This window comes from Pteronotus mesoamericanus, unplaced genomic scaffold (assembly GCF_021234165.1).
Source record: "Pteronotus mesoamericanus isolate MK-2021 breed Mesoamerican mustached bat unplaced genomic scaffold, CSHL_Meso_final contig_269, whole genome shotgun sequence".
Classification (NCBI taxonomy): domain Eukaryota; kingdom Metazoa; phylum Chordata; class Mammalia; order Chiroptera; family Mormoopidae; genus Pteronotus; species Pteronotus mesoamericanus.
The window spans coordinates 3839896-3854866 of NW_026555114.1; the positions used below are offsets into that span (position 1 = coordinate 3839896).

The following is a 14971-nucleotide window of genomic DNA, read 5'->3' on the forward strand; positions in this document are numbered from 1 at the left end:
CAAAATTCCATTTGTTATAAAGAATATACCATGATTAGAATAATAATATTAAAGAAACATCTGCTCCATGTTACCTGTCTCTGTTGTGGTGTTTCATTAGCTCTCTGGTTTGAGTGACCACAAACAAACCTAGTGTACATGGATGATACTTACTGATCTGTTCTTCTTGGGTTATTGGCTCCTCATCATCTGGAAGGTAGCGCTTATCAATTGCCTCTTTAATCTGGTTATTGGCTCCTTTAGGATCTAAATCCATAGCCCAAGAGAAATTCATCAGGGCGAGGTGCGTCTGACCTAACTTCTTGTAAACCTAAAAATAAACAGCAGCACTACATTTTTCATTAAGTTGTGAGCTTCAACTACAAAATCCTAAACATTTATAATTGAATTTGGGTCCCAATTTATGTGCTACAAACCCATTCTGATGAGACTATTTTCATCCTGTAGAAGAACTCGTGCCAACTTTTGAGTTCCTTTTAATACATTCAGATATTAATCTTTAGAATTCCTTGCCTACCTCCCTCAGGTAGTGAGATTCCAATAAAGACTCACTCTGAATGGAACAATGACAGTGGAAAGAAATGGACTATAAACTGCTTGATTAGCATTCATTCACACCGATTTTAAATGGAGTTACTTCAACTCTCAATATCTGTTTACTGTTCCCAACTACCTTAATCAATTGGTATCTGGAAGCCCAGAAAAATATTATTTTTCTTTTTCTTCTTTTGGAAAGTATTTTATTGATAATTGGAAACTAAGGGCTTTCCATAAGGTAGTCTCAAGTTATGAACTCATTACTGGCTATTGGCTGCAAGTGTTAATATACATCTAAAGCCATAATAGGGTTAGGATTATGGGATGTGAATCCCTGACCCTTCAGTAGGATATTATCTTTGTAAATGTTAAATCTAAATCCATTGTTTATTCCCAGGTTAGTTCAGAACTCTTGTTGAATTCGCTTCACAAATGTTGCACAAGAAGTATTATATTTATTCTCCAGGAGTTAATATTTGTTATGAAAGCCGCAGCTCAGGACCATGGCCCCAATCTTTACCTTTCCTATTAAGAAGTATACCAGAGATTCTTTGGGGACAATTTGTTTTAATTCTTCAAGTTCTTGTAAAGCAGACTGAAAAAAAAAAAGCAAAGAAAAACAATATGAGCAAATTTTTACAAAATTTTGACTAAGCAAGTGATTTCCCAAATCCTCTTAGCTAAAGCTCACTAGATCTTAATGAATGCATTTCCTTATTGCACTGATTCTTCTCACTGTGAAAATAAAATGCATGAAAAGTACTTACGACAATGAGAATGAAAAAATGACAGGAATTTACCAGAGTATATTGAAAACACACACACATTCAGGTAGTGACAACCCTTGTTGTTGTCACTATTTTATTGAAAATAACAATGCTCCATCACATTGTGTATGTTTTGAAAACTAAATTGCAGAACAAAACAATTCCCAAGTTCCATTTATACACCTTACTCCTGACTCAAACACTAAGCTTTGTGTATCAACCCGCCATTTTCACTAATGTTTAAGAGCCTCAAAGATGTCCCTCTGAATTGAATTAAAGCCATCTGGTAATCTTTTGACTATTGCTACAGGGTTGGGAAGATTGAAGGGAAAGATAGGAAAATTACTATTTGTATTTAAAGAAACTGTATGATGATTAAAAACAGAACTAGCCCCTGAAATGATATACTGTCCATTTTTACCTAGTAAACAGACAAAAAAATTTGCTGTTACATAAACTTTCCACAAGTGAGTGGAATCAGAAATTCTTATAACTGAGGGTGGAAATGTAAATTGATGCAAACTGTTCGTGAGGATAATTTAGCATGACCTATTAACTTAAAAACTGCATGTAATCATTGATTTAGTAATCACACTCTTAGGAATTTGTTCCAGGGATACACTCCAAAAAGTTCACTGAATCATCTTTATAGGCAACTCAACATGTTACTGCAAAACACTATAAGCAATCAAGGGGTATCTAATCATAGCCTCATTAAATAACTTATGATCCATCCTCTATGAAACACTAGATCTGTAGGTGCTCAACTGTAAGTTAAAAAAAACAAAAGCAAGATGCAAGAGTATGTATAGTACTGTTTTGTAACAAAACATGCATATCAAACATACAAATACAGTTCCGTAGATATTTGCGTAAATATTTTATAAATACATTTATGTGGGCATATGCATGAATTTCTCTTTTTTTTTCCCACCTGGCAGAAATCCATATATATATATATATACCCCTACACAAGGTAAGAATGGTTTACCTTGAGGGAGAGGATAATTGAGGGAGTTTGTGGGAGAAGAGGAGCCTTTTTTTTCTTGGTAGCTTTCTCTACTTTCGGAGATTTCTATCATTATAAATATTATGCTTTCTTTCCCTTTAATATCCATAGAGTTTTATCTACTTTTTGTTTTTTATCTCTATACCTCTTTGAAGTAAAACAAATCCAATATAAATTAGGTTAATAAAAAAGAGAAACACAATATCAAATACCTATTCACAGGAGTGTTAAGTGAAAAAAACAAGTTGTAGAATTGTATTTGTAGCTGTATTAATTTCCTACTTCTGTCATAACATGTTAACACAAATTTGATGGCTTAAAATAAGACTTTTTTTTGTAGTTCTTTAGATTAAAAGTCCAATATAAGTCTCACTGGGCTAAAATCAAGGTGTTGGCCTGGCTGCCTTCCTTTCTGGAGGGACTGTTTCCATCCCTTTCTCTTCATCCATAGGCCACCCACATTCCTTGATCTGTTGCTTCTTTCCTCCATTTTAAAGGCAGCAAATGCAGGTTGAGTCCTTCATATGCTGGTTCTGACTACAGCTAGGATTAGATTGGGGCCATCTGAATAATCCAGCCTATCCCCCCCAGCTCAATCACATTTATAATCTTTTTTTTTGCCATGTAAGGTAACATATTTGCAGGTACCAACGATTAGGGCATTGACATCCTTGAAGGCCATTGTTCTGCCTACTGCAATAGTTTAAGCCTACACTGTTACAATTAAAAAATATACAAATAAAAAATATACAAAATGAAAAAAGGTATCTGGAGATATATATTCTGAGCTATTAATAGTGCTCCTCCCCTCCCCCGAGAATAAGGTTATGAGGCATATTCAACATTGTATTTTTTTAATTTTTATATTATTTGAATTTTTTTGTAACAAGCACATTACTTTCATTGACAAAATCCCCTCCAAGAAGATATAAAGAATAAAGCAGTGATCAAAGATCATTGGCTAAAAAGGTATCAGAGGATCAGAGCATTATGGAATTTAATAACATAAGGGAATCTCTTCACTGATTGGTATAAGACTTTAGTTTTTATTTCTCTAAAAAGGTATAAAGAATGAGGAACTAATCTTATTTCACAGTTCCAAAAATTTTATACACCATCTCCCTTAGCCTACAACCAAATTTAATTTCTTGGCTTTTGTAACTTTTTATTAGCATTATCTAAAATAAAAGATTTATTTAAAATCTTTTTTGTGTGAAGTAGTGTGAAAGTAGCTGGGTGGTAGGTTCACAAGGATTTGTTATTATAGTGATATTTGAAATTTTCTACAATAAGAAGAGGAATAAAAAAGAAGAGTGAAGGCAAAACACACACACTTTCACAGGCAGTGTATTGTTTAAAATGCTGTTTTTTACACGAGTATATGTAGGGGGCTCCAGTGAGTCCTTCACACAGTACCCTCTTCGCAACTGCTGGCAACCCAAGAGAATTAAACTCAATGGATTGCCAGGCTGAGTGTGCCTGAGAATCACACCTGCATGTCAGGAAATGAAAGATTTATTACAAATGAGGAAGATTCTATGAGGTAGACTGTTCTTTTTTCCTTTCATTGTGTTAATGTTATAAAATATACATGGAATAGAGTAGCAAAATGAAAGATCTGTGGTCATGGATATTAGCTACTTAAGACCACTCAATTACACCTATCAGATATTACTGTGCATCACAATGAAGAAGACTGAGACTGCTTTTAATTTTGCAAAGCAGCAGTTCTCACATTTTTGGGTCCCCAGACCTCTTTATACACTTAAAGCTTAATGAGTAACCCAAACCCAAAGAATTTTTGTTAATGTGGGTTATAGCTATCAATGAGAAATTAACATTTTTTGTTGATCCATTATTAATTTAATGGTAACAATAAGCCCATTTCATGTTAACATGTAATATTTTTTAATTAAAAGTAACTTTTTAGTTGACAATAAGTCAGTGAAGAGTGGCACTGCTTAACATTTTGGCAAATCTCTGGATAAAAGAAGACATCTGGACTCTCTTCTAGGCTTCTGTATTTAACCTGTTATATCATGTCATTTTGCTTTTGGAAAATTCCACTGTACATTTGTGAGAATGAAAAAGGCAAATAACATCTAAATATTATTATGAAAATAATTTTGAACTTGTGGACTTCTTGAAAGAGTTTTTGGGGACCTCCAGAAGTTCCCAGATCATCTTGGAGAACCACTGCTTCACAGAAATCTTACTCAGGAAAACGCATCCCAATCCCTCTCCACTACTGCATCACGTACAGTTTTCTTTCCATGTGTGCACTTTATAATTGTTATCAAAATTTTATGCATCTATCATTCCCCCAACTCATGAGAAATAGTGTCTAACTTTTCATTACAATTCTCATTTTTGCCTTAAAAGACCTGATACTTCCATGATTAGATATCAGTACAACATATTAAAATAGGGTGGTGTTTAGCAATGTTTTGCCACAGATATGCTGAAGTAACCTGCTGACACTATTTGATTTTCATTTTAGAGCCAAGACATTTCATAAGCAATCAATAACTTTTCCTGATGGCCCTTTTTGTGTTATTTTAATATAAGTATATTAGATATAGTCTCTAAATCCAATCCATGCATCAGAGTAGATATTATAATATAGCCAAACCCCAAGCTGGTACTAAAAAATGGCGACAACCCTTGTAGCTTGGACAATGGGTCAGATCAGAACTTGGGCTTCTTGAAGCAGTACATGGATGATTTATATGGCGTACCTGGTAGGCGTGTTGGCATTAAAATGGCTCTAAGAAAAATAATTTGAATTATTTCCTTCAATTGAAGAACCTGACCACATATCTAAAGAAGTACAATGAAGCAAAAAAACATGAAAACAGATGTTTAATTACAATTATAGCACCTCAAAGGGTAAGTTAAAAGTTGAAAAATATTTATTAGAATTAAAAGGAGTTATATTAAAAGGACAAAACAGTAAGATTAGACATCTGCTTCTTCAAAAAGAAAAATAAAGCACAACTAATGACAAAGAATAAATTACACATTTGATTCCTTTATATAATTTCAGTAGTCTTGAAATTATATTCAGTTCTATTTAATTCTTAAAAATTTATTTCTGGTATTGCATTTTTAATTTTCAGCAAATTTCAACATGTCCAAGAAGAACAGATTTCTAGTAAGGAAAGAGTCTACTAAATACTAAAATGAATTACTTGGTCCAAGTTTTTCTGTGCACTTAAATTTTGTATATATATGTATATATACTATAGTGTGTGTGTGTGTGTGTGTGTGTGTGTGTCAGTGTGTGTATTTGGTAAGTGTTTGCTCCTTTTAGTAAGAAGAGCCTGAATGTATTAAAAAGTAACCCGAATTTTCAAACCAAAACTTGGTATTCGTGGTTTATGATTGAGTAAATGATAACAAAAATGCCATGTTACTTTACGCCTCTTCGCTTTCTCAACTTTCCTGATCTTCTTTCCTCACTACTTTTTTTCATGCTACAGCTCCATAATTTGAAAAACAGAGTGAGATGAGAGAAACATGTCAGACTATACCTAGTCTCCTTTGATATAAGCTCACGTTATAACTCTCCATACTTTTCCTTTATGTACTCAATATGTATTATTTTTGTGATTTTTAAAAAAGATTTTATTTATTTATTTTCAGAGGGAAGGGAAGTGATGGAGAAAGAGAGGGAGAGAAACAATGACTGGCTGCTTCTCTCACACCCCTAGCTCAGGGACCGGCTCACAACCAAGGCATGTGCCCTGACCGGGAATCGAACAGGTAAAAATTGATGTTTCTCACATCGATGTTTCTCTCCCTCTCTTTTTCCCTTCCTCCTCCTCTCTCTAAAAATAAAGAAATAAAATCTTAAAACTCCCTGATGGAAAAAGTGCCTTTCTATATATGGAATCTTTACACGGGATAACCACATATTCCTAAATATCCACAAACCCATCCTTCCTATGAGTATTTCAAGAATGAAATTGGAAAGACAATGAAATTAATAGCTTTTTAAAATGGGGAAAATTAACTGAGATAAAAAGTAAAGTATAAATAAGTCTTAGCTTATTAAAAAAAAGGGGCAAAGCTTCTTAAGCAATAGGAACCTGAAGACCATTAAGATATATATCTCTTACCTTATATTTTTCATTTGCAAATAAAACTGAGGCTCTGTGAAATTTGCATAGAGGGTTCTTAGGATCAATAACAATGGCTTTGTTGAGGGTGTCCAAAGCCTTCTCAGATTTTTTCAAGGCATGTTGAACCTGTTAGAAAGAAAGATCCTATTAATGTTCCCTTTTGTTATTTTTGAAAAAAGGTAGAACCAAATAATATGACTCAAAACCAACAAAAAGATAACAACACTACTAGAGATACAGTTGTATGGTTTCACTGGATTGTCCACTAGGTTAAGTGGGTTTAACTGATTATCAAACTGTTAATAGAGTATCTCTAAAATCGCTTCCTACTCTAGTTCAACTGCTTCACTTTATAGATGAGAATACTAAAGTCCAGAGATGTTAAATAACTTGCTTTGGGATCAGACCCTAGGTCCTCGGGAGCCCAATTCACCATTACATAGCCATCATGATAATCAAGGTTCTATCTTTAGAGAAGGTATTTGGTTACCTTTAAGTCTAAAAGACCAGAAATAGTTGGGTTTTCCTTTCACAAGAAAATCTGTACTAATTAGCTAGATAATACTAAAATTGCAACATGTCTATTATGGTCCTCTAATTAGTGTATTAAGTTTTTTAAAACTGTGTTCAAAATCCCTAGAGGGTTTGCCTCTAAACCTTGGTAACCTTGTTTCACTCAGAACTAATTCACTTTTAACTATTTAGGAATTTATTGTAAAAATAATTCTGTCTTATATATTTGAAAACCATTCATCTGTAATACTTGGAAATTATTTATTTATTTTTAATCCTTACCCGAAGATGTATTTATTGATTTAGAGAAAGAAGAAGGGAGGGAGTGAGGGAGGGGACAGAGGGAGACATTGATGTGAGAGAGAAACATTGATGGCGTATGCGCCCTGATCGGGTATTGAACCCGCAACCTAAGTATGTACCTTGACTGTGGATAAAAACCACAGCCTTTTGGTGCATGGGATGATGGTCTGGCCAACCGACCCACCAAGCCAGGGCACTAATTTATTTTAAATAACCTAAAAAAACCCCCAATCCTCACTATTCATTCATGTGTACATACTCATATTCTGCTGTGTTCCTCCTTGGATGAACTGAATATTAAAAATAAAGTAGAGTGAGTGGATATGCAACTTTAACAATTTCATTGTGGCAAGAATGTGAGGTAGGTACTGCCAGTATTGGTTGCTAAATTCACTTATGCAATGATCTTTGCAGAAGGTTATTACTACATGTGGCCAACTCTGTCCACAGGACCAAAATCCTAAATACTAGTTCTCTAAGAGAGAAAAGCATATCTTCTTATATGAAAACTTCTTCCAATAAACCACTCAAAGTGTTAAAAACAATCTCTTTCACAATAACTTTAAAAGAAAGCCTACTTTAAAAAATGTCCAACTTTACTAAAAGGCATCCATGAAAAGATACCCAACTTTGATTTCTTCACCTTAAGTGACAAAAATATATATTTTAAGTTAATATATTTTCTCTATATTTTTGTATAGTATCTAATTATAAAATTTACCATGTCAACTTTTAAAAAAAATATAAAGAACTACAATTCTTCCCCAAAAGTGAAAAGTAAAATTTCAAAGATCATGATTTCCTCATATTGTATGCATATTCCTACAAAACCAAACTTGCTAAGAGAAAAATAAAGGGTCAGGAGTGGGAAAGACAGAGGAGAGCAGAGTGAGAGAACAGGAACAAAAACTTAGGGCACTATGCTTACAGAGAAACTAATAAATGAGATTTTAAAAAGCAAACGTACCTTTTCTCCTATCAAAGCACAATTTATAAGTACATTTAAAAAATACAAATATAAAATTGGTAATCCACATTGCCTTATAAGAATTTTAATTAGCTCTAACATACCTATATCACTTAGAGGCTAAAACACAGAAAACCATTTGCCTTAAAATATTAATTACTAAATTTGGAGCTAAATATTAATATAGAAAAGTACTTTAAAAAATATGAACTATCTCACATAAACCTTTTAAGAACCCTATGGGGTAAGCAAGATGGTATTGTCATTCATAAAAAAGCAGCTCAGAAAAACTGACTTGCCCAAGAGATGAGGGTACTCCAGTTATTTCTCTTTATGCTAAGAAAAAGGTGATATTTTTGGCTATAAAAGAACCCAGGACACTGTTTCAAGAATAACAATGATAACAAAAAGCAATAATAATAATAATAAAAATAATTTTTATTATGGCAATTAAGCAAATAACACATTTCAAGAGGGAGTTGAACAATGTTTAGAAAGCTACTTACTACTCCAATGTGGCAAAGTAAAACTGAACTTTGAGGGTTGATGTCAAGTGCTTTCTGGAAATGCATTTCTGCAAGGCTGAATTTTTCTTGCTTGTAATAAATCATTCCTAAACCATACCTGAAATTGTAAAAGTATAATTTTAGGTATATAAATTGTGGTGGCTAATTTAGCTCAACTAATAAAAGAATCATGTACGGAATCTAATAAACCAGTAGAAAAATAGAAAAATCATTCAAGCATTTTAGACAAGTCACTTTTACAAGTAAAAAACAATAAATCAAATCAATCACTCAGATTAAACTGACAATGTGGGAAAAAAGAAGCCACATCCTTAAACTACTACAATCTAGATTTAATAGGTATTTTTTACTGATAGTTATTATGCATGTGCCAATAATTTTGTTAAATTCCTTATGTAAATTATCTCATTTAATCCTAGGAGGAACCAAGGAAATAGGTACTGTTATCATTCACATTTTCAAATAAAGAAATTGAAGCTTAGAGAAGTTAAATTAACTTGCCCAATACAAGGTCTGTCCAGAAAGTATCCAGCCATGTAAAATGAAAAATAGAGACATTTATTGAAGTAGAAAAAAGATACAAGAAATATTGTACATAGGACAATGGTGCCTTAGTCCCCTTCAAAGTAGGCTCCTTGGGAACTCACATTCTCCCAATCACCATCAGCTGCCTAATCATATTTTCCTGAATCTCATCAATAGTCTGAAATCTCTTCCTTTGCAAAGGGGATTTTAGTTTTGGGAAAAGCCAGAAGTTGCAGGTCATCCAATCTGGGCTGTAGGAGGGCTGAGTCATCTGGGTGATTTGACATTTAGCCAAAAAACTCCGCATGAGACATACGTGATACATGAGCGGGTGCGTTGTTGTAATGAAGCTGCCAATCACCAGTTGCCCATAGTTTCGGCCTTCTGAATCATCTGAATAGTTTCCTCGGAGGAATGTTCAAGCTTAATGCAAAATTTGATGCAGCCTCGTTGCTCTACTCGCTCAGTCATTTTGAATGTGACAGCCACACAGTACACACACTCACTCAATGGAGTCAATTGTCCCTACTAACTAGTACAGTGAAGGCATCATTTTTCATGCATTCGCATTCCAGTCCACTTTCCTTAGCTACAGGTAACATCGATGTCATGCAAACCGTTCTCGCTATATTAACAGTGGCTGAACTTTTTCTGGACAGACCTCGTATGTGCAGCTAATAAGGATTCTAACCAGATCCTTCCTTTCTGATTCTAAAACCCTAAACTCCTAACAATGCTATTCCCATATTCTTTGTCGAAATGTGTACATACCTATTTTATATAATTATAATTGTATATTGTCATGTTCAGCTTCTCTCTTACTTCTTCTCCTCTTACTGTATCAAAAACATGCTCCTATAGACTTCAAAATGTATAGACTTAAAAATTCTAATTTTTAAAGGCTCCACATAGACCTCAAAATTATACATTTTAAAGGCTATGTAATGAATGGCACATTAAGTTGTGTGACTCATTTACATTAAGGAGACCTCTCTTGGCTATAGCTAGATAACGATGCTGGGAAATAAGCACCAAATGAGTAAGAAAAAATGAACACCGTATTTGCTTTGAGTGGCTTTCTTTATCATTATAATGGTGTTAGAGGTGAAGAAAGGGCATAAAAAGCTCTGTATTAATAATGGTGAAGGTGGGAATAAGAAAAAAAAGACTACTTTGGACTTGGAATAATAAATTTATTTAATGTTTAGTTAGAAACATAGTTAACCAAATACCTCAATATTTAAATTCTTCCTAGTAAAAGCCTGTCAGTCTGAATACTCCTTTTTTTACCAAATGAGAATTATTTTTACAACGTAATTTTTGATATGGTGAAGGTTTATAAGAAGGAAATAAAGCATCTAAAAAACAACACATGTCCTATCTACAGATCTAAAAAACAACAGTTCTATAAGCACTGAATTCTTAAGCTATCAAAGAACTGTATATTTATGTGAAGAGAGTCAGTGTTGGCACGGCCTGACTGTTTAATATATCAGCAGAAGCTAGCTAGCCCTTATCAGGCCATCTTATAAGCAATGTTAGCTACTTAGAAATGAGATAAAATCCATTAAAAGTATACATAAATTGCCCTGGCTGGTGTGGCTCTGTGGGTTGGTTGTTGTCCTGCAAACCGAAAGGTTGCCGATTCAATTCCCAGTCAGGGCAAATGCCTGGGTTGCAGGCCAGGTCCCCTGTAGGGGGTATGTGAGAGGCAACTGATCGATGATTCTCTCACACATCAGTGTTTCTCTCATACATCAGTGTTTATCTCCTCCTCCCTCACTTCCACTTTCTCTAAAAATAAATAAAATCTTTAAAATATATATACATAAATCAAAAACTATATTTTAGGAATCTAATGTCTCAGATTTAGAGAGAAAACAGAGTAACATTCAACTGCTGTAATGATTAACCCAAAAGATTAAAAACAAAAACTACATCTTATATAAAAAAATCTACCAGAGTTACAATACCAAAATAACACTTTTTGGTATCTTAACTGCTCAGTCAGTCAAGAAAAATACAACAAAACATCAGCAGTAAATACAGTGTTGAGGCAGAAATAAGAACAAATTCCTATGTCTTCTTCGTTCGATAACAATATGAGCCAGGGAGTAACTTCCTATTTGTCTACTTGTGTTCAAGTCCAAAGAAGTAAAATAGAGACATTACTTAATAAACTAGAATACCTGAGTTCATAAACTTAATTAACTAGAACTAGTACTTAAACTAGAACACAGTCAAGGAGCAACTACTAGTGGATATTTTTCAGTGTTTATTTTCTATTATACAACAGGTGAATTAGACTATTTCTCTCCACTTTCCATCCTAATCACCATTTTAGTTTTCTAAGAAAAAGTAACAAATCAAAGTAACAAAACCAATTATTTGTAAAAGTCTGGTGGGAGAAAAGGTTGAAATTGTTGAGTATAACGATCTGGTATTCTGTATATTATCATCAGTTAATTTAAGAGTTTGTTAAAGGTAGAAATTATCAACCAGTAATCAAATTGACAACAAGAGATATCTAACAAGAAAAATTACTAAGTATTAGCCCCATCAATAAGACATTGCCTTTGTACTTTATTAGCACTTACCATGCATTATAATGTCTAGGATTGACTCTAATAGCATTTCGAAAACAAGCTAATGCTTTGTCTAATTCTTCAGTTAAGACAAACTCATGCCCTAATAGAGTATAGGCATAAGCATAATTTGGATCAACCTGGATAGCTCTCTGGAAGAATTTAATTGCAATATCATGTTCCCGTTGCAAACTGAAACAGTTCCCTGCAGCACACCAGGCCTTTAAAAAATGGAAACAAAACAAACAAAAAAGTGCACAATTAAATTTTTGCTTTATTTTTTTCTAACGAAACAAAATATATGGCTAAAATTAGAACAAAAAGACAAAAACTAAAGAGTTTTAGTAGATATAGTCAATCCTCATTATTCATGGATCCCATACTTGCAAAATTGACTACTTGCTAAAATTTATTTTAAAACCCAAGTTAATACTTGCAGTGCTTTAGTGCACCCAAAACATAGGTTGCCCAACAGGCACATTCTCAGTTAAGGTTAAAAAAAAAAAAGGGGGCAACACGCTGCCTCATTTTTGAAGATCAGTGACCAGAAGATAGATGGTAGGGGGACAGTGTCTGGAGTGCGATAGTTTAGGTTCTGGGGCCAGGTGGATAGTTTGAATCCCAGCTCTGGCACTCTTTGTATGGTAGCGTCAGCAAAGTCACCTTAACACTTCTGCACCTCACTTTCTCTTTTGTATAATAAATAGAATGTACCAGGGTGAGTTGTTTTTAGGATTTAAGATTATAATTTACAACTGGGTGGTGTGCACGTGTTTATTTCCCTAAGGAGCAATGGTTCAGTATTTGCTAACTCATTGTTCATGGAGACTAGAACGTAACTACCAGGAATAATAAAAACTGGCTTTTAAATTCCAAGCTTAAATATGTTATAAAAGTATCATTAAATATTCTTGAGATGCACTGAAACACAATTATTATAGGATTGCAGCATGTAAATAAATTGTGTCTATGTCTTAAAATGACAATTAAAGCCCTGGCAGGTGTGGCTCAGTTGGTTGGATGTTGTCTCACAAGGTGAAAGGTCACTAGGTTCCATTCCTGGTCAGGGCACGTGCATGGGTGTGGGTTTGGTCCCCGGTCAGAGCTGGTATGAGAGGCAACCTATAGACATTTCTCTCTCACATCAATGTTTCTCTCCCTCCCTTTCCCTTTCTCTAAAAGTAATATATTAATTTTTTAAAAATGATAATTAAAATTACTATTTTATTTCAATTTAAAACAAGCAATTTTAATTCTATATAATTTCTGCTTAATGAACTCTAATCTTGGTGATAACACCAATTTGTACACAGCCAAATCTTTATTAATCCTGAATGAAATATCTACTTTGTGATTTTTCTATTTGGGAATCTGCAACATCTATTTTAGGACTCTTTTCTTCTTCTCTGAGTCCTGAATACAGAAGGATGTGGGTGATATTAAATGACATTTGAATTATTTGGTTCATTTCAGTTCGGTAAGGGTGATCAAAAAATAGCTACAAAAGCCAAGTGTTTCAGTTAACCTACCTCTGGTGAATTTTTATCCATGTCCGTTAAATCTTTTGAAAGAACTGAAAGAGCTACATCCTTTTGAAGATGCCAAAGTGTTGTAGAGTAGATCTCCATGCCTTCAACTCTGTAATTCTCAATTCTTCTGACCTCTGAGAATATTCTTTCAGCCTGAAATACAAAAACTAGTAAGGGAAAAACAAGTTGACGCAATTTACATATATGTAGGGAGAGCACTGTGCCCTCTTCTCATAGGACTTAAATATTCTTTTGTTTTATGATGTTTATGTGAGTTAGTAATAACACAAGGCCAAACGGAGCAACTTTCATGGCAGGTCAAATGTTAATCACATTCACACTTAATTTGGTTTCTATATATAAGTCATAGTAGAAACATGAATTCTGAAAAGAAAATTTAAGTTTACAGATGCAAGAAAGAGGGAGCTATTCAAAGTTGCAATTTAAAAAGGACAAGCCAATTATTTTTTCTCAAAAAACACATTTTAATACTTTAATAATAGCTTTATAGAATAACTCCCTTAGGAAAGGTGAGAGAAGAATGACTTCTGTTACACAAAACCTACTTTTGTACCGACTTTTACTAAGAGGTTGAGTTTAAAACCTTAGAGTAAAATCAGGTTCAGGCATGTTGAGCACTGAATTTACCCACCAATGTCATACCTGTCATACCTATCTAGTAGTTCCTTTTTCCTTTGTAGCACTCACTTGACTTAGGATCCCTCCTCAACTATCAGATCAAATTATTTCCTCACCATACTCATAGGTCCCAGAACTGTACTTCTGTCTCCCAGAAGTTTGAGACTCTGGTTATATAAAACCAATTAGTTCCCTCATTTATCAATTCAGTAAGTTCAAAATTCTGAAAGTTAAGTTTAATTTAGAATTAAGGAATATCTGGTCTGTTGTTAATGAAATGAAGATGACACAAAATAAGGATATAATAGTTATAAAACCAGGAAGTTAATTCAAAGAAATGGTCATATACTATTTAGGATAGCTTGGTAACTTGTAAGTTCCCTGAAATCCCTTAAAAGTAATATAGGTAAGTTTTTAAAAAGAGGCATTTTTTTTTTTTTTTTCAAATAGGCATTGGTTACAAGAAGACAGACCTAATCACCAGCCAAATATAGGATTTGGAAATGTTTGTTTTCAAATTTTTCAGAATCTATTGTTTCTTCTGAAAAGGGATTGCAGCATAGACAAGGAAAAAAAAAAACCCCATAACATTAAGTTGAAACAAAGGCACTTTTCAGTTAAATATATGGGTCTATATCTGCTCTATAATTAGGGGAAGCAACAAAATTCACAAGTATTTTAAGTACCTGTGAAATAAAAGTTAGAAATAATTTTGAAAAGGGCTTGCCAAACACATTTTTTACCTGTGTACCAGTAAAGGAACATAATCCAAACATAGGTCTTCTAACAATGAATAAGGCTGTCTACAACTCCTTTTCCTTTACTTCACAAAATTACACGAACAGAATCTTCTGCATTTACTCTCTAACTGTAAAGATCTCCCCCCCTAGATCTTTACATGACTGATAAAGGGAGGAGTAACCTTTCTCTGTGCATATTTTTAAAA

General features: G+C 33.7%; 1 protein-coding gene across 7 annotated transcripts in view; it reads right to left on the bottom strand.

Moving 5' to 3' along the window:
• The window catches only part of CDC27 (cell division cycle 27), a 59303-nt gene that overhangs the window by 4216 nt on the left and 40116 nt on the right, over positions 1 to 14971 (bottom strand). For 6 of the 7 annotated variants that reach the window (XM_054574896.1, XM_054574897.1, XM_054574893.1 and 3 more), the window contains 6 exons: positions 13387 to 13539; positions 11870 to 12078; positions 8727 to 8844; positions 6435 to 6563; positions 1058 to 1132; positions 154 to 310 (listed from right to left, as the gene is read on the bottom strand). In XM_054574896.1, the coding sequence (XP_054430871.1) occupies positions 154 to 310; positions 1058 to 1132; positions 6435 to 6563; positions 8727 to 8844; positions 11870 to 12078; positions 13387 to 13539 (841 nt within the window). Of the gene's footprint in view, positions 1 to 153; positions 330 to 1057; positions 1133 to 6434; positions 6564 to 8726; positions 8845 to 11869; positions 12079 to 13386; positions 13540 to 14971 lie in introns of all 7 variants that reach the window. The other variant, XR_008529279.1, reaches the window with a different exon arrangement.